General features: G+C 41.8%; 1 protein-coding gene across 2 annotated transcripts in view; it reads left to right on the top strand.

The window, feature by feature from the left end:
• The window catches only part of MND1 (meiotic nuclear divisions 1), a 44,558-nt gene extending 29,194 nt beyond the window's left edge, over positions 1 to 15,364 (top strand). For both annotated transcript variants that reach the window (XM_037378433.1, XM_037378438.1), the window contains exons 7-8: positions 13,374 to 13,418; positions 15,114 to 15,364. In XM_037378433.1, the coding sequence (XP_037234330.1) occupies positions 13,374 to 13,418; positions 15,114 to 15,220 (152 nt within the window). In that variant the 3' untranslated portion in view covers positions 15,221 to 15,364. The remainder of the gene's footprint in view (positions 1 to 13,373; positions 13,419 to 15,113) is intronic.
• Positions 15,365 to 18,671: the final 3,307 nt, after the last annotated feature.

Below are 18,671 nucleotides of genomic sequence, written 5' to 3'. Positions count from 1 at the left end.
TTAAGAGGATGTTTTCTAGCTACTAACCATGAAACACACACCTGGCATCTTGAGAGACAAGCTGTGCTTTTTATGGTTTATGCATCAACACCATCAACAATGATCTGCAACTAGAAATTAGTCATTCTCTTGAAGTTACACTAGTGTCTCTACCCTGACTTAGGTTAGCCTTAGAGGGTTAAACTGAGCTTTGGAGTGAATCGGACACTTGCTTAAAAGTACGTAGAAATATAATAGATTTAAAAGCAAGCACTCCTTTCTTAATTTAGTTGCATCTTTCAGAGGTTTGTATGTTTAATGTATTCATCTCCTGAAGATCTGGATGAGGATATGACAGGAAATAGACAATATATGTTCACGTACGTGGCTTATGGGCTATCTGCTACTAATGAAAACGAAACCACAAAGCCCACCCCCACCTCCTTTATTTTTTCCCTTTTTCCCTCCTTCATCATAGAGTACCAGAATGTATAGAGATGTACACCAGTAATGACAGAGCACATTTACTCAACTAATTGCATCGTGCTAAGATTTTTTTTTTTTTTTATGCTTTCCCTGCTCCCTATACTGTTCTTTGAATGGCATGTCATTCAGTTGGAAGGTTGGCAAATTAAATTAGCTGTTCAAAAGCTACATTAAAAGACAAAGCAAAATGCTTTACCAAAACTAAACATAAACTTTATTCCTAATTATTTCTAAAAATAATAAATGTACTTGAGTGTAATCATAGTTACACATAGTAACAGTAAACGTAACTTTTAACTGTTAAGTAAAGTTGAAAAAGGAACAAGGTACTAATTAGTTGAATTACAAATGTATACTTGATCACTAATGCTCCAGGCTCCTTTGGTAATCGTAGCAAGTGAGAAGGAATTGGAAGTTTAAGCAGTATTTTTGTTCCTTTATCTTCATCCCTTCCGGTTTTCTTTTTATCTTGAAAATGAAGGGAGGTTTGTTTGCAGTTCAGGTTATCAAAAATGCTGGTCCTTTGACAGAGCAAACACTTTCAGAGCAGAATCTGGCTGTGATTACCGGAGGCCATAACGTGGTGGTTTAAGGAACTTCCCTGGCAAAAGTAGGTTAAAGAATCGTCACCGTGGCCCTTCATTCCTGAGCTGCAGTTTCCCAATGGTAACAGCAAGTTGTCAGCTCGAGTTAGGAACTGATGGTGTATATATCCTTGTCTTGTGGCAGACTCTCCCGAGGTCTTTGGAATTGGTTCCCACCAGGCAGTCTGTCTGATGAAGTCTTTTGCTGCCTTCTTCAAAAGGCTTTCATGCGTGTGGTAATTAGTCATGCATCTTCCAGAATTGTCTGTCCTGTGGTAGTTGCCCTGAAGAGCAACCAGGGATCCTCCGACTAACTGGGAGCACATCAAGTGACAGATTTTCAAAGGATATCTTCCTGAACTCTGCAATGAATTGAATTGTGTAGAAAATTAATTTGAAAAGAACTGAATGAGAGAGGAACAGGGGCAGGTAAGTGGGTGAGCAGCTCCTGGTGCTTGGAAAGGAAGGAGCATATAACAACCACGAAGAGTAATGAGCCAAGGACCACCAGGACAGACTGGTGCAGCTTAAGATACATCTGCACGTATATTCCTAAGGTGCAAAGCTTAAAATGAAATGTGAGGCTTTTGGCTGAGGCTGGGAATCTGAGGGGTCATTTGGCTTTCAGCAAATAGCCCTAATTCTCTGTGTTTTGGATAATTTACTTGTCTGTGTGCTTGACCTAAAGTTTGGACTGCAGCTAAGACGTCACTGCAATGAAAAACTAAATGTTTAGACACATGCATACGTGTGTTTTTCTAGCAAAACTATTCTTCTTGGGGAGTGTCTAGTTAGGCCAGCTTGCTTTAAAATGAAGCTGCATTTTAACTGGTTAAGAAAAAACAAATCAAAATACCTTGTCTTTTGTCAGTGGGGTTTTACTTGGACACTCAGAAGGCAGACAGCTGGAAGGTCAAATCTTTAGCTAATGTATGTAACACCCTGCTTAAATAAACTGGCTACTCTGGCAAGTTACTTCTTGAAATTAGATGAGAAGGCTCACAAGGCTTATTTTTGTTCTCTCTGCTTATTTTGTTTCTTACTTGTTTATATTGGCATGGCAGAAAAATGTGTAGGGTGAGAGACAGATAGGTGAAATACACAGGAATAATTTTATTGTCTGAGCCGGTAAATCCTTATGGCAAAAGCTGTTGAGCTGCTAAGGAATGGTAGACATTTGATAAAATTTGTCATGTGGAAAATGGCTACTTGTGACTACATTTATGATTTAGATATCCTTGATTTAGAAGTGAATTGCTAGCAATCCATTTGGCCGTGTGCTGAAGCCCTGAAGAGAGCATCAAACGGAAGTAATCTATAGATCATTTATATATTTGAAACAAAAAGGCTTTTGTAGAGTGATTATTTTGCTTCTCTCTCCCAGTGTTAGACTTGCTAGGTTAGTTTTGTGTGGCACCATGCATTCAGACTGCTTTGATAAAGTTATGGTGATATTCGAAGGAATTTAAAAAAAAAATACTGCTTTATATCTTTTAATGACTTCCATATGCAAAATGATGTCAGGGAAGGTATTGTGGATTTTTAATTCCTTGTCTTCAGTGCTAGGTTGCAGGACTGTCAAATCTAATCTTCCTCGGCCTTGTTTAAAAAAAAATGTATTGCCAATCTCTCATTAGGAAATCTCCCACATGTTATGGGATGGTAAGTTATGTTTTCATTGTGAGTTTATCTAGATTAGAACTGTATGTTATCAGTATATATTCCTAATGTAGATGCCCTGTTCTGTGCTATTTAACTGCAAACATTTTGTAGAGCAGGTTGTATGAGTGCAAGACTAATCTTGGCACTGATGGTGTATTTGAGAGTATTTCTAAGGGGTTTTCTCCCCTCCTCACTTTAACATCTTATGAGCTAGTTTCACTGAAAGGAGCAGGGTATCAGAAAAAAAATCTGGAACAGAGAACGAATTTGGAAACACCTTGAAAACAGAGGGGTTTGTCTTTGCAACTGTAAGAGACTTTTATAGACTGGCAGAAGTTAGTCTTTGGTGTTTTCACTCAGTTTGCATGATACTGTGGTAAGGAGAGTAGGGAAACACAATCCTGATGAAACTGCAGTAGTTTGAATGTCAGACAATTTTATAATTATACCGAAGGTGTATTCGTAAGTAATTCAGTATCGGAAAGGGAGGTAGAATTGCTGAAGCTCTGAGATAGGGTCTGTTGTGTCTGTGCATATGCTCAGTGTTTATATTAATGAGCTGGTGTCATGGTTCTGTGCTAGCCAGCAACTAAGACCCACACAGCGGCTTGCTCCCTCCCACCCCAGCAGGAGAGGGGAGAGAGGAGAGAACTGAAGAGTAAAAGTGAGAAAACTCAGGCGTTGAGATAAAGACAGTTTAATAGGTAAAGAGAAAGCTGCAGATGTAAAGCAAAGCAAAGCAAACCAAGGAATTTGTTCACCATTTCCTATCAGCAGGCAGGTGTCCAGCCATCTTCAGGAAAGCAGCGCTCCATCACATGTCATGGTTACTTGGGAAGACAAAGGCCATCGCTCCCAACATCCTCCCCTTCCTGCTTCTTCCCCCAGCTTTATATGCTGGGTGTGACGCCATATGGTCTGGAATACCCCTTGGGTCAGTTGGGGCCGGCTGTCCCGGCTGTGTCCCCCCCAGCTCCTTGTGCCCCCCAGCCTGCTCGCTGGTGGGGTGGGATGAGAAGCAGAGAAGACCTGGACTCTGTGTAAGTTCTGCTCAGCAGCAGCTAAAACATCCCTGTGTTATCAACACTGTTCTCAGCACAAATCCAAAACACAGCCCCATACTGGCTCCTATGAAAAATATTCACTCTGTCCCAGCCAAAACCAGCACAGCTGGATAATAGAAGATACGCTTCTGTTACATTTGCATATGACAAAAGTAGGAGAGACTGCGTGGACAAAGGGCAAGGTGGGATTTTAAAATGAGCATGACAAATTGCAAAGATAGTCTAAAAAACACAGGATAAAATTCAGTAGGGGCAAGGGCACGGGTGTACACTCATTCAGGGATATCGTGTTATGCAAATGAACTGAAGACATTGGTTAAGAGGGGGAGGATTTGAAGATGTCAAGTTTATAGGTTGAATATAAGACCTTCTTGTTGTTAAAATCAAAATTGATGTACTAAGATACAGAAACAGAAGTATAACCACAATGAGATGTATGAAATAATCTTTCTAAAGTTGGCATTAGTGGGGCTTCAGCTGTAATAAGTTGTCAGTATGGGATATCCTACCTGAGAGGTATATAAATAATCGGGGAGAATTCAGAGTAAGCAAAAAGGCCAGACATTGAGCAACTGCAATCTAGAAGAATTTTTTTCCCGAAAATAGGGCTCAAAAGAAGATTGCAGCTAGTGGGTTTCACGTATGTGTCTCTCCTTCAAGAAAGGAAAGGAATAGCCTGTTGGTGAGATTCATGGAGAACTCTGTAAGAAGCAATAGCCTTAAATCAGGGGGAAAAAAAAGATGAACAACTCTTCTAATGGTAGCAATAATCAAACACAGAGCTATATTACCTGGGAAGGTTGTAAAAGCTTTAACACTGGAAACCTTAAAACCAGGCTACAAATACCTCCCAAATGGCATAAGTAAAGTTGGACGTACCTTGAGTGGTGGGTGCAGAGACTGGAGGACCTGCTGCGATGCCTTCCAGATTCTTCTGTGCAACTTGTGACACGTGGGGCGTGCAGCAGAGTGACAGCCAGGACTTGACAAAAACCGTAGTGCTCTGGACCAGGCCTCCTTGCAAAATGCAGTTCAACAGCACAGAAGGTTGCGCATTCCTTGACCTGCGCTGTGGGTACGGAGTTTATTAGTAAGTGAAGTGGGGAGGGAGGAGTTGTCCACTGAAAGGAAAACAAAGTGTTGTTGTTAGGGAGCCCTGAATCAGAAAGGTGGTGTGCTTGTTTCCCTTCTGTAAGCACATTGCTTCCTTCCATTCTTTGATAAGGATGGATGTATTTTAGTTATACAATGAAGATTTCAGCATGGATCTTCAGGTAGAATACTTGAAAGGTAAATGGTCGGTCTTTTTTTTGGTTTTTTTTTTTTTTTTCTGTGAGTACATGAATACAGTAAACTTAAGGGCAAGAGCATGTCTTTTGCATAGAGGTAGCAATTTTGATAGCAATTCTCATAAATTCTGTTGGACATTTTTCAAAAATGTGTACATCCAGATGAAGTTTGACAGTGTGACCTTTTCATATGGGATAGCTGGAGCCTTTGCTGATGTGACTTGATGCTTTTTTCGAACACACTAACAAAGATAGCAGACCCTTTAAAAGCATATTCCCAAAGATGTGGATCAGCTTATCAATAGCTTTACTATGCACTGCCATGTCTCACCATATAGACAGGACTGGCATTATGTTATGTATTTACTCTGGTTTATTTTCAAACATACACACACACAGCTGTTGCAACAAGAAATGCTAATTTAATTAAGTCATAAATCAAAATGTATTAAGTATTTCTCTGTCACAAATGGCTTATCTTGTGCTCTGTGCTTTTCAAAATAGTTGTAGATCAGTAGGTAGATTCATAATCAATACTTTCTTGTAGTTCTGAAAATTCAGGCTCTGTATGTAAAGAGATACTTCTTTTTATTATTTAGTAGTATGTCAGAGTAAGTAGTTCTGTTTAATTTGTGATGTCATTTAAATGAGAAACCATAGATATGCATTGACTTGAATTTAGTCCTGCGTTCTGAAGCATTGTAACCTGCTGATTAATACAATGGGGATAAGTGTTACGTGCGATACTGGAGTATGGGGGAGGAATTCCCTGTTATTATGGGTTCAAAGGAGTTGACAGAATCTTGATGTGCTATCACTTCTACACAAGAGCTCTTTATTCTGGTTATGAAACAACTCTTTGGGAAGTATGGGGAAAGGTAAAGACTGCATATAGTGTGGAGGTATCTCTGCCTTATACTTGCTTGCAAAACATTAGTCTAAAGCGATTCTGTTGTGAGTTACCCTACTTGACAGTGTTGTAAACTACTTGGTCTCAAGGATACTCAAATAATAGACTTTAAAGCCGCCACTCGATCACATAATTGCCATGACTAGTCTCTAATGGCAAGCTACAGTTTCTTGATTGGAGTCTCTGGTACCAGTCTGTGGATAGACATGTCAGTAGGACTTACTAGGCAATTACCTTTTGTACTTTCTGTGGATGACAGGTGTATAATTTCTATGTTCACCTTCTACCTTGGCATTTAGAGATGGGCTCGTTATTTGCATGAGATGTTTTCATTAATGGGAAAGATTTTGGAAACTGCATCACAAGATATTTTAGTGATGCTTCTCTAAGAGAGGTAGGGAAACACAATTCTGTCACAGTGTGATGATAGCAAGGTAGATAATGTTTTTGGAAAGTGAAGGCAGCCTGTGAGCAGGAGAGTGGATAACTCTGCAAAAGACAATGGATAATCAGAGTCGTTGGAGATTCAGGTTCACATGCTGTTCTTATGGTAGTTGCCATTTTTTGTATTTAAATTAATTCTGATTGGATGAAGAATTCATACTGGAATTCAAAGCCACCTAATGCAATTAATTTACCCTGACCAGTTTCATGAGAGAGACTGGGAATCTTTGGGCTAATAATCCTCACTGGTCCCTGAGAACAATTGCAGCTGTTGTCTGCGTTTCATGCAGAAGGATTGCAATTCACACTGTAAAATTACTCCCTTGCCCACCCACATGCACGTATCTGCTGACAATCCCACAGGCTGGTGGGTGACTGTATCCTTGAAAAGGTGCTAGTTCCCTGTTGCAGTCATAAGCCTTTTAAGTGAGGAAATCCATACTGTATTCTTGTGGTAGGTCAAAACTGGCACCAAACTGTTCTATAGTTCTATAAATATAACTAGCTTTTGTTATTCTATAGAAATAGAGGTTCCTGGACCTGAATATTTTGTTTACACATAAAAACCTTAAAATAATCCTTAAAGTTATCCTGAAAATGCCAGAGTAGAAGGTAGGAGAGAAAAGAAAGCTACAGCTCTTTGTGCTTTTCCAGGTCTGTAGGTGGTTAGGAGCTGGTTCTGGCAGCTGAGATTTTTTTTAGTATAGCTATTGGAGCTGGGACATGTTATCTTTACAGTCCAATTTTAAATACTAGTCATAGAATTGCGGTATCTTTTAGGTTGGAAAAGACCCTTAAGATCATTGAGTGCAACCATTAACCTAGCACTGCCAAGCCCACCACTAAACCATGCCCCCGAGTGCCACATCTGCATGTCTTTTAAATACCTCCAGGGATGGTGACTTGGCCATTTCCCTGGGCTGCCTGTTCCACTGCTTGACCACCCTTTTGGTGAAGAAGTTTCTCCAAATACCCAATCTAAACCTCCCCTGGTGCAACTTGAGGGCATTTCCTCTTGCCCTGTCGCTTGTTACTTGGGAGAAGAGACTGACACCTACCTCACTGGAATGTCCTTTCAGGTAGCTGTAAAAAGCGATAAGGTCTCCCCTGAACCTCCTTTTCTGCAGGCTGAACAACTCCAGTTCCCTCGGCTGCTGCTCATGAGACTTGTGCTCTGGACTCTTTATCAGCTTTGTTGCCCTTCTTTGGATGCACTCCAGCACCTCAGTGTCCTTCTGGTAGTGACTGCTTCCTTGGTATTCCTTTAATAATATGTGCAGGACTTAAAAAAGCTTTTAGAAAGAACCTGAAAGTAAGTTCGGAAAATGTTTGTGAGGAGATGGTGGTGGTTGTTGCTTTCACAGTTGTTTTTTCACCTGTGGAAGTGTCCAGAGTCTGATAGAAAGACTAACTTAATGTCCTGGAGTATATATATTGTGTTGGTGAGACGTGTGGTGGTGTTCCCCTCCTGTGAAAATATTTGAACCGTCAGGTTTTGGTCATTCCATTTTGGAATGCAAATAAGACATTTAATTCCCACCACCCTCTCTTCCAAAAGAAGTGAGGGAATCTGGGGGAAGGAGGGAAGAAGAGAAGAAAGAGGCAGCTGGAGGTCTGCAGTATGCTTAGAAGGGCATCCTGAGTTACATCAGTTACGTCAGAAACAATGTGGCCTTACTGTGCGAAGATTTGAGCCAATATATATTGCCAGTTCAGGTTTGCCCAGAAACATTGCTGTGTTCATGTTCTGTGCTGCTGGCCTTCGCTGCTGACCAGGTGCTGTCCACTTGCTTTAGAAGGCTGCTTACTGCACCTCCTGCACACCCTTTTGTCAGCTCTGTCCCCTTGTCTGCTCCTGAATCCCAGTGGGTTGCTGGTAGAATGTCACTCGCCTGCATTAAAAAGCATGTTCCCAACCCTTCCTCACTTTCTTTTTAGACATTCACTGCTGCTGGACCTTCCTTTCCCTACCTGTGCGTTACTTTAAGGGGATACAGGGGATTGCCCCTGTGATAAGGACAATCGCAGATACTCAGGACAATAGTTCTGTTCCCAAAATCTGACCTTTTGAGTTCCCTGCAGTTCTCCAGAGATACCTGGGGTTGAGGGAAGAAGAGACTTTGAGGACTGGTCAAAAATAACTCTTTGACCCTTAGCCTTTCACTGTTTAGGACGTATTTCTAGGTGTGTTTTGCTGACTAACAGACTAGTGTCCCGACTCTTGCATTGCTGTACACGTAGCGGTTGCTTTCTTCAGTTCAAGAGAGAAAATGCAAGCTTCCATTTTCCTGCTTAGAAAATACCAAGTGTGCCTGAAATTGGTTAGCAGAGGGTATGGGTGTGTGCCTCAGCCAAGTGAATGACTTGTATCCTGCAGGCATGGGAGCAGGAAGGTCTTATTCATGCACTGTCACACAAATTGGTGAAATAAATATGTAATGTCCAGAACAAATGGATTATTCTGTTGCTTCCATCCAGCAATTGTATATATTGTCAGCCTGTGTGCAGATGTATAGATATAGAGTGTAATTGGGGCCCAGTAGTAGTAATGAGAACATCTGGAAGCACCTAGAACACGTTGCCCCCTGTTGTGCTCACCTCTGCTGCACGTGTGGCCCTTTCATTGTCTTGCACAGCTTCTGTACCAGAGCACTGGTAGCTGCCAAAAATCACGTTCTGACAGAGCAGCTCTGCTCAGCCAGAGGATCAGCAGGACTCCAGCTGAGCTTGGGTCCAAGTCATTGTGGTGCTGTTGGCAATTAGCCGGTTGCCCTCAGCACTGTCTCTTGAGTTTCTCCTTTTTACAGTTCATATAGTTTGTGTCCTGATTCTTCTTTGGCATGTATGTTTTCAAATTCCCATGCTGTTGTTGTCTAAGATCTTGAACTTTGTTTTTCAGGGCAGTCTAAAAATGAGGAGGCCGATGGCTGTGTGATCCTGTGGTGGTACAGAATAGACAATCAGAAGTAGTGTAACTTTGAGTAACATCAGTATATAAAGTAGGCGTGTCTGGGGATGTCTGTTTTACTCCTCCTCCTCTCCCTCACCCTCAATGCATGTATGCATACAGATGACGCAACCAGTGAAAGTCCCAGTAAGCAACAGTAAAAGGTTTCCAGAAAGTAGCCAAGGGGCAAATTCCTTCATTTCTGTCAGTTCCTGTGATGGAGTTGAGGGGCCTCTGGATGATGCTGGCAGTGATGCAGATGTAGCTGGTGTCTTCAGGTGATGCAGGTCTGCAACTACCAATACTTGTCTCTCTTTCCTCTTTCGGCCATGGTGTTAGATACGGCAGGTAGACAAGGTCCCGCAGTGGCATGATAGGAAGGAGCTGAGCCTGTTTCCAAGGGACTTAAGTCTTGCCTTCAGATTGCTGAATGCTCAGCCCCCATAGCCATGAGGCAGGAGCTGAGATGATGACATATTAGTGTCTTGAGATGGATGAGGTGTGTGTCCCCTGCCTCAAATTAAAAAACAAAAAATGTGAGGGGGAAATTCAAGGGAAGGAATTGGTGGTTAAGCAGACTGCAGTGCTGTCCTGCAGCAGTGGCAGTGACAGTCTCACTTGATGACAAGAGACAGTGCAAGCTGTCTTGTCCAGCCTGAGCAAGCTCATGCAAACATGAAGAGCACATGGGTGTCTTGCAGCTTGCCAAGCTGGCTGGCATTGTTGATACAGTACGCCTGATGGTCAAAGCAGCGTTCAACAGGGCAGAATAAATCCATACCTGCATCCCTGTGGTGCTGTCATGTACATGGGCGTGTGGGCCAGCTAGTGTAAATGGGAAACAGCAAGCAGCAGACACTTTCCCCAGCCCCTTGTGAATGCATTTCCTGGAGATGTCACGTGCCTGAGGCTTTACAAGTGGCTCTTGTTTCTCCAGCTGTGAGCCCCCTGGCAGCACAGCAATGTGGGGCATGTGTGTCCCCCACCTCTGAAGGACTGAGGCAGCCTCTCTCGATAGTCAGCCAGATTGTCTGAATGTCACCTTCCCCATCCCGAAGTTCTGCCTCCACTGGTGATTCATCCACACTTCTTTTGTAACACTTTGTTGCCAGTCTGTGATCAGTCCCAAGTGGTGCATGGAAAGAATGGCATGGTTAAAATACGTCTTAATTTGTACAACTTTTACTCTCGGGAGTTTCTTTTGGGTTTGGGGATTGGTTTTTTTTTGTTATTTCTCTGCTATTTAAGTCACTGAAGGTGCTACCCACTGTGGGATTTCCCCGTTATCGCTTCCTGTTCTTGCTACCATGACTTCATTTCTAACCACAACTCGATTATAATGCAGCTGCCACCATTCTAACCTCCCTGTTGCCCAACCTGTATCTGTTGGTCACCTCAGCCTTTTCTTTGACAGAGGTAAGAAGTCACATTTTTGAAACACTTGATCACATATGTATATGTTAACATGCGTAAGCAATGTCTAAAGAGTGGCCATGCACCATGCTGCCGATACTGGGTTTTCTTTAATGCACTGCACCGTGTGGTCACTGAGCTTTAAGCACAGGGCTGGGTGCTGAAAGCTGCAGGAACTTAGAGCTGCTGTGTGATGGAGAAGCACAGGGCTCAGCTGGTTAGCAGCTTCCAGCACAGCAGAGCTTTCTGCTGAGACCTAGCAGGTGCAGTGGACTGGGTTAGCTCGCCCACCATCAGGATGCTGTCACCTTGCAGCTCTGGATCCATGGAGTTTAATGTTATTCCACTTTCCCGCTTTTCATTTCAAACTTCATTACTTGGAGTCAAAGACAGCTTTCCAGTTTTACTCGACAGTTTCAGAAAGATGCTGAGGGAAGTATGATAGCTAACATATTTAAAATCTTGGCCATTGGAAGCCCTTACCCTGCAGGCTTGCTTTAAGTAATAATAATTTTGCTAGCATTGCTTTAAGTACTGTTCAAAATGCCATTGGCTGCCAGTATGTTGTCAGTGCTGCCAGTCAGGGAGCTGAACAAGTGGGGGTGGCAACAAGCGGTCAGCAAAGGAAATAAGGAATATCTCTCTCAAGCTAGGAGTAACTTGAATTTCTGATGCATGCATGCAAGCAAAAATGCCATCTTCTCACCCACTCCCTTCTTTTGCTCATCATTCTTTTTTGCTTCATGCTGTGCCCAAACTTTCTGATTGTAGGCCACTTTTAGAAACTACACTGGTTTTGAAATGTTGTTTTACTCTGATTTAACATTTTCCATATCAGTTACTGAAGTATTAAGGGTAGAATAATGAGTGCTTATCTTCCTGTGTGCTAGCAGATGATTTTTCAACATAATTTAATTTCGCCTGTGTGTAATCTTTTTAACAATGGATACCTGATCATATATTTACTTCTTAGTACCCCTGGAGACAATTCCATGCTGACCATTTGAATGAGTATTATCATGGAAGTACTAACAAGACTACTGGGAAAAACGAAGTTGTGTAGGTGCAAGAACCATAATGATTCTGATAAATTCCCACATTACAAACCAACCTGTTTCATTTGATTCATGGAATCACAGAATGGTTTGGGTTGGAAGGGACCTACAAGATCACCTAGTCCCACCCCCCCTGCCATGGGCAGGGACACCTTCCATCAAACCAGGTTGCTCCAAGCCCCGTCCAACCTGGCCTTCAACACGTCCAGGTATGGGGCAGCCACAGCTGCCCTGGGCAACCTGTTCCAGTGCCTCACCACCCTCACAGGGAAGAATTTCTTCCAAATGCCCAATCTAAATCTCCCTTCTTTCAGTTTAAAGCCGTTCCCCCTTGTCCCATCACTGCAGGCCCCTGTACAACGTCCCTCCCCAGCTTTCCTGTAGCCCCTTCAGGCACTGGCAGCTGCTAGAAGGTCTCCCCGGAGCCTTCTCCTCCAGGCTGACCCCCCCAGCTCTCTCAGCCCGTCTTCATCTTCGTAGCAGAGGTGCTCCAGCCCGCCGAGCAGCTTCGTGGCCTCCTCTGGACCCGCTCCAACAGGCCCATGTCCTCCTTACGTTGGGGGCCCCAGAGCTGGACCCAGCGCTCCAGGTGGGGTCTCACCAGAGCAGAGCAGAGGGGGAGAATCCCCCCCCCCCCCCCCCCCCCAGCTGCCGGCCGCGCTGCTTGTGATGCAGCCCAGGACGGGGTTGGCTTTCTGGGCTGCCAGCGCACGTTGCTGGGTCACGCTGAGCTTCTCCTCCACCAGCACCCCAAGTCTCTCCTCAGGGCAGCTCTCGGTCCGTTCTCCGCCCAGCCTGGCTTTGTGCTTGGGATTGCCAAGTACTTGTAAGAGCAAAGGAACAAAAATTCTAAGAGGAATTTTTTTGATAATGTTTTGCCTCATGGAAACTATATAAAAGCTATTTGTAGTAATGGTAATTTACCATTATGTATTTGCATCTGGAGCAGTGGTAAGGGAGGGAAGCCAAGTTTAATAACTAGGAACATTATTTTGTCTTCATTTCTTTGAGGGGGTTCCCAAAGCTCAGGAGACCTTCCAGAGCTTTATGATAAACTTTTGGATTGATGTGATAGACTGCTACCCTTGTAATTTTCCTTATCTAATAGAGAGTCATGCATACCTATGTGATGGATTACTTATGTGTAGAGAGGATTATAAAATATTTTCCATCTCTGTTGCCTGTAGTATCTCCAGGCCACGAGTCTAGTTCCAATCTTTGTGCAGACAATTAAGCCCCCCAGGCAAACCAAACTAGGATTATTTTATTTTAAAATATACTTCAGAAATTCACAGTGGTTACCATATGGTATCTTTTATGTTTCTTTGCTCCTGTTTTTCTTTAGCTGAGCTTTGTGCTTGTTGGATCCTTAAAAGCATAAAACAGAAGAATGGTTTGGAAGCAGTAGAATAACTTCCTTATATTGTGTGGTTCCCTAAAAATGACATCAATAAAAAATTAATCTCTGTGCCTTGAAACTATGGTATGATTTTTACTGTGATATATGCTTTTTTGATTGTTGTTTTCTCCTCTGTTTCAGGGCAAACAAACAAAGTAGCGAAGGAGGCAGCCAACAGATGGACTGGTATGTATGCATTTATATTGCTTAATGCAGCTTCAGACTAAAGCAATTTCAGTAAAAGACCTACTCATTGTTAAGAATTCTAGATGTGATTAAGACGATGTAGGATAACCCTTGCTTATAAAAGAATGCAGAAATATACTAACAAATCATCATGATTTAAAAAAAAAAAACACAACATTTTCTCCGTTTAGTTACTGAACGTGCTTCATGTCACATAGCACCAGAAGAATAAATCTGCGATTTTGTACACTGTGTTAAAACCCGCAACTCATTTTCTTGGTTGAGTGAAAATCTCTTAAGATCAGGAAAATGTTAATAGAAAGAGACTGGAAATGGTGGTGTCCAGGTATTCAGAAATAGCTTATTTTCTTAATTTTCATCTGTTTTTCTAAAGAGTAGAATTCTTTATGGAACCTTATTGCTGCTACCATATGATGGATGCTAATATTAAGTAGGTATTTCTCAAACTAATTTATCAGCTTTGACGTGCAAGAAAAATCTGCACAGGTTTGAGGAAGTTTACTGGGATAACATTTGTATAGAAGTTTAACTCAATTTTGTTGCTGTTTAGCTTTGCTATGTTGCTATATAGTTCCCTTTTGCAGAGCCAGCAATATGTATGTCCTTTTTAAAAATTATTTAGAATATCATTGGTGATTTTTTTGTTCAGAATTCATCTACTACTGATGGACTGCTCCTATCATTGTTTAAGCCGGACATCATTGTCAAAGTCTTTTGACTATTACTATATTATTTCTTCATTTGTACTGGGTTGTTTACTGCATATGGGGAAATAAAGTTATGTTTGAAAATAACTTCTGGGAGTACTGTTGTCAGGGCTTTCTACTGCTGGTGACCAGCTGTTGATCTCAAGGTCTTGAGAGAGGTAAAGGAAGTGTGCCTCAGCCTGTAGAAAGTGCTTTGCCATTTGTTTAGACAATTAGGTAGGTTATGTGCTGTAGCATAATTTTCTTTTGAAGAGACAGTTTTAAAAGCAAATGTCTGATGGTTAAAGAAAAGAAAATATTTCTAAGGTGTGCAGACACAGACAACACTCCCTGCCTTAAAGAATGCTGCAATTTATGGGTGTTAGGAGTGATGTAGTTAGTTTCAATCAATATTGCAGTGAAAAATGATGTTACATTGAAAAGAATGCATATGCTAAAATAATAGTATTGTGATGCTAAAAGAGAAGTTCTGGCTAAAATAAAGCTACTTGAATGCCTTTTTTTTAACTTTCAGACAAAATGTACATTATCTGAACAAACGTACAAGGGACTAGAAAGGATCTTCTAGTTAATGTGAATCTGATTTTTACAGTTGTAGACAGTCACACAGTAGGTGTCTAGCTGAAAAAGGATCTGTAAAATACTTGTGTGTATTCACACTTACCTCATCACCCTACAGCAGGCTTACACTGTAATTGTAGTTTTCGGTCTTCTCATAGAAGAGGAGCAAGAAAAGAAAAAGGTAACTTCCAGGAAAGATGACGCATTTTATTTAGTGCTGTGTAAAAGTATGTCATTAACAAAAGCCTCCTGTTTTCTGTCCTAAATCTACTTGATAATGTTCCCCGCTACGTACCGTTTTCATATATGCAGAGATAATGCAAATGGAAGAATTTTGTTGTAGCCAAGACTATAATTCATGCTTTTCTAATTATTCAAAACCAAATGTTTTTCATTCTGTTTACAGATAACATCTTTTCAATAAAGTCCTGGGCCAAACGTAAGTTTGGATTTGAGGAGAGCAGAATTGACAAAGGTTTTGGAATCCCAGAAGATTTAGATTACATTGATTAGTGTCCAGCAGTTGATGGCTAACAGTTGTACATAGTTTGTTAAATATTCTCAGTTGTTATTTAAATATGTATCTGAATCCTCTCCAAACAACTGACCACCCTTTAATTTGCAGGTTTTGTTAAAGTTAATAAAATTCTAAAAATATTTGTTGCATCTCCTTTTTTTCTTTGTATTCTGTGAACAGTAAATCTCTTTGTTTCTTCTCTGAGACAAAGAACGGGCAAGGGTTAGAAAGAATAATTGTCACAAAGTCCTGAGACGGGTTTTTACTCTTCTTTTGCTTAAGCAAAAGCATGCCCATGGCTATTGTCATCTCACGTCTATGAAGACAGCGAAGTTATTGGGAAGATACCAAGTGGAAGATTTTCCTCTGGTAGAGGTAGCGTAGCAAGCTATCTGTTGCCTAAGGAAAAACATACGTGATGCCCGACACGTAGTACAATGTCACTGTGCTTACGATTGCAATGGAGATATTTCCTTCTCTGTGTTTGGAAAGATGTTATTTGTAATATGTATGATGATATTTAACATACAATGTGTTATGATCCGAGTTACAGCTTACCGTGTGACAACTGGTAAAAGCTTAATGCAGGTAGGTAGTACTGAGCTGAAGGCAGTGCTTCTTACCAGCCCTGGCTTTTGCTCCACGAACGGAGTGCGAGGGACCACAGCGAAGTGATGGTGCCAAACCCCAAGGTATTGATGCAGCTGTAGCTTGGGTGCTTGTTCTTACTCTTGGATTTTGTACTGTGAAAAACTAAAGAAAGAGCTTTTCCTGTTCTTTGTAAGAACATCTCTGAAGTAGATTATTATTATTTTTTTTTTACTACTTGTCTGTTTTTTCTGTGAATCTATTCTGAACCACCTGACAGGTGTCGGAAGCTTCTTGGCACATCTGCATTTTTGAGAGCACATATCTGCCACACACAAGATGATGATAGTGACTCAAAAGGCTTGTTTGTGTGAAGGAACGTTGAGCACCTGAACTTACTGATGGTTCTTACCTCTTAGAATCACTTTCACATGGCTGAACTACTCGTCGAGGAGTCGCGGGTAATTTATGGTGTGTAGCAGTTAGTGCAGCGAGACTTCCTCTGGACCTGCGGGGATGAGGGTTTCCTACTGATTTTTACTGCTTTGGCTGCTTCCCAAATTCAAGAAGGAAATGAAGATGACCAGCTATGTAAGTTTAGCTGCAATATTGTGGCTTCCTGTCTGTAGGGATTAAAGCACTGTGGACTGTAATAAACCATGAAATACAGTAAATAGCAACTAAGTAACTGTACCTGAGGTAGACTTGCTTGAAGATGCTGCAGTCAGCCCACATGAACAGTGCCTTTAAAATGTCAAGCACAGCCCTCATGCTTTGGACACAAAACTCGTGTAGTCCAAGTACAAGGAATTTTTAGCAACTTGAGCTTGTTTTGCAGGCACAGAATAGAGCACAGACATGCAGTTGTACTGTTTTCTGCTCCTGTCTCCTACTTCTGGTGCTGGTTAGCAAGCCTGGCAGGAGGATGTGTCTCCTCATGTAAGGACAGAACAGAAATTTCTCAGCTCAAAAGAGGCAGGGAAGAGGTGGAGCATTATCAGGGACCGATGCTTATTCCTCTAGTGGAATAGATTTATTTTGTGCTACCTTTCTTGTGGTTCTGCATTTTTAGTGTAGGTGATTTTCAACAGGAAAAGCAAATCCAGAACCTTTTGTGAAACAATTTGTATGTCTTCAGTATTCCAAGACACTTTCAAACTGCTGCATCTGCTCACTTTTGGAAGCTTTTCTTCTTAAAAAGAGATGTAGCAGACTCCTAAATCCCATGGTATGAGACCATGTATGATTATGTGGTTTGAGATGTGTGTTCACTTTCATTTTTAAGATAAACTGAGACTTTTGTTTTCTGCTGAGTTAAAAGTCACTGAGAGTTAGAATTATTTTCCTTCTGAGATGCATTTGCCTATTAGTCTATAACAAAAATTAAATGCTCGATCCGATCTTGTGTCCCAATTTGTTTCTTCAGAGTTTTCCTGAGATAGAATCTGGGATATTTCTGAAGAATTTAACATTAAAATGGTGGGTTTAAATGCTCACTTCTGCTGTCACTCTTGTGGTTATGTCACAGCTATATTATGTATATGTCTTCCTCTTTTTTTGTTTTTTTCTTCTTTTTTTTTTTCCTCTGCCCAGTAGGTTTTTGCCCATGTAAGGTAAATATTTTCAACTGTGAACAGCTAAGTCAAGGGGTCAGGCTGTTAACTACAATTCAGGAGTATAACTAAAGTAGCTGCTAGTGCAAAGTGTGTAAATCAAAGGTAATTGTTTTTAGCAGAGTCTGCGGTTCTGACAGGAGCAGTATCAGGTCCAGCTTTTCAAAATTACCTCATGAGGAGTTTGTCACTACGGTACCAGGCTGAGGCGTTGGGTAAGCCTGCTGTTTGGGACTGATGTTGATTAGCAAAGCTAGACCCAGGAGAAAATACTTGTGTGTACCTGATCTACTTAGAAACCTTACCAGCTGAAAGAAAGTTTGCTGACTGTATCTGCTCTGAAACAACCTGTTCTTCCTCAGCTTCTCTTTTAACTAGCCACCTGCGTGCTCTGTACAGCACCAGGCACGGATCTAGGGCTCCTTCTGTGGTACTTGCAGAACATTAAAATGTTAACAGTCAAAGATTTAGGTTTTGATGTAATTCAGCTGCTAAACCTTTCATTGATGGATTCTCTGAAATATCTTAACTTTTTGGGGGTGTATTAACCTACATGCTTTAAAAGGGAAAACCCATGCTCTGAAGCAAATGGCACAGTGGTGCTGTGACCAAGTGGCAAAACTGGAACTGAAACTAATTGGGAGGACAATGGGAAAAGAAACCCAACCTGTGGCGATGACTAAGATGATGCAGGAGCTTCTTACAGAGTCCTCCTGTCACCCAGATAATTTCCACTAGTCAGATGATCTGGCTGGTGCTTATCTTCCCCTTGTTTCTGGTGGAGGTGAGGTTTGTATGATTATGTTTTCAGTCATTTCTCTCCTCCTTTTCCTTCCCACTGTTCTTAAATTTCACAGTGGATTTCAGCCAAATTCAGTCTGAGGGGCTGCAGCGTGAGCGCACGATTTATCTGCTCTGCTTGGCTGGCTGCCTGATAAATACAGACGTTCCCTTTCCCACCTGCCAGTTTAGGGACCTGAGAAGGGATAGAACATGCTGGAGGTGGGAGGAGGAAGGAAAAATGTTGAAGATGGCTGTAAAAGACCTGGAAGCATTAGGTGCCGGCTGGTGGCTGAGATGGGACAGTATCTGCATCATGTCAGTGTGAAGGAACAGGGATCTAGGAAACTGGTCTCTTGGCAGCCAGACTTCGTTACTGCTGCTGCTCACGGAGCTATGATTATTAGTCTGGGGAGTTGTGGCACTCTAAACTCACACAAGGGTTCACCGAGACAGCGATTAGATG

This window comes from Falco rusticolus, chromosome 1 (genome assembly GCF_015220075.1).
Source record: "Falco rusticolus isolate bFalRus1 chromosome 1, bFalRus1.pri, whole genome shotgun sequence".
NCBI lineage: Eukaryota > Metazoa > Chordata > Aves > Falconiformes > Falconidae > Falco > Falco rusticolus.
This window is presented reverse-complemented; position numbering and strand designations above follow the sequence as displayed.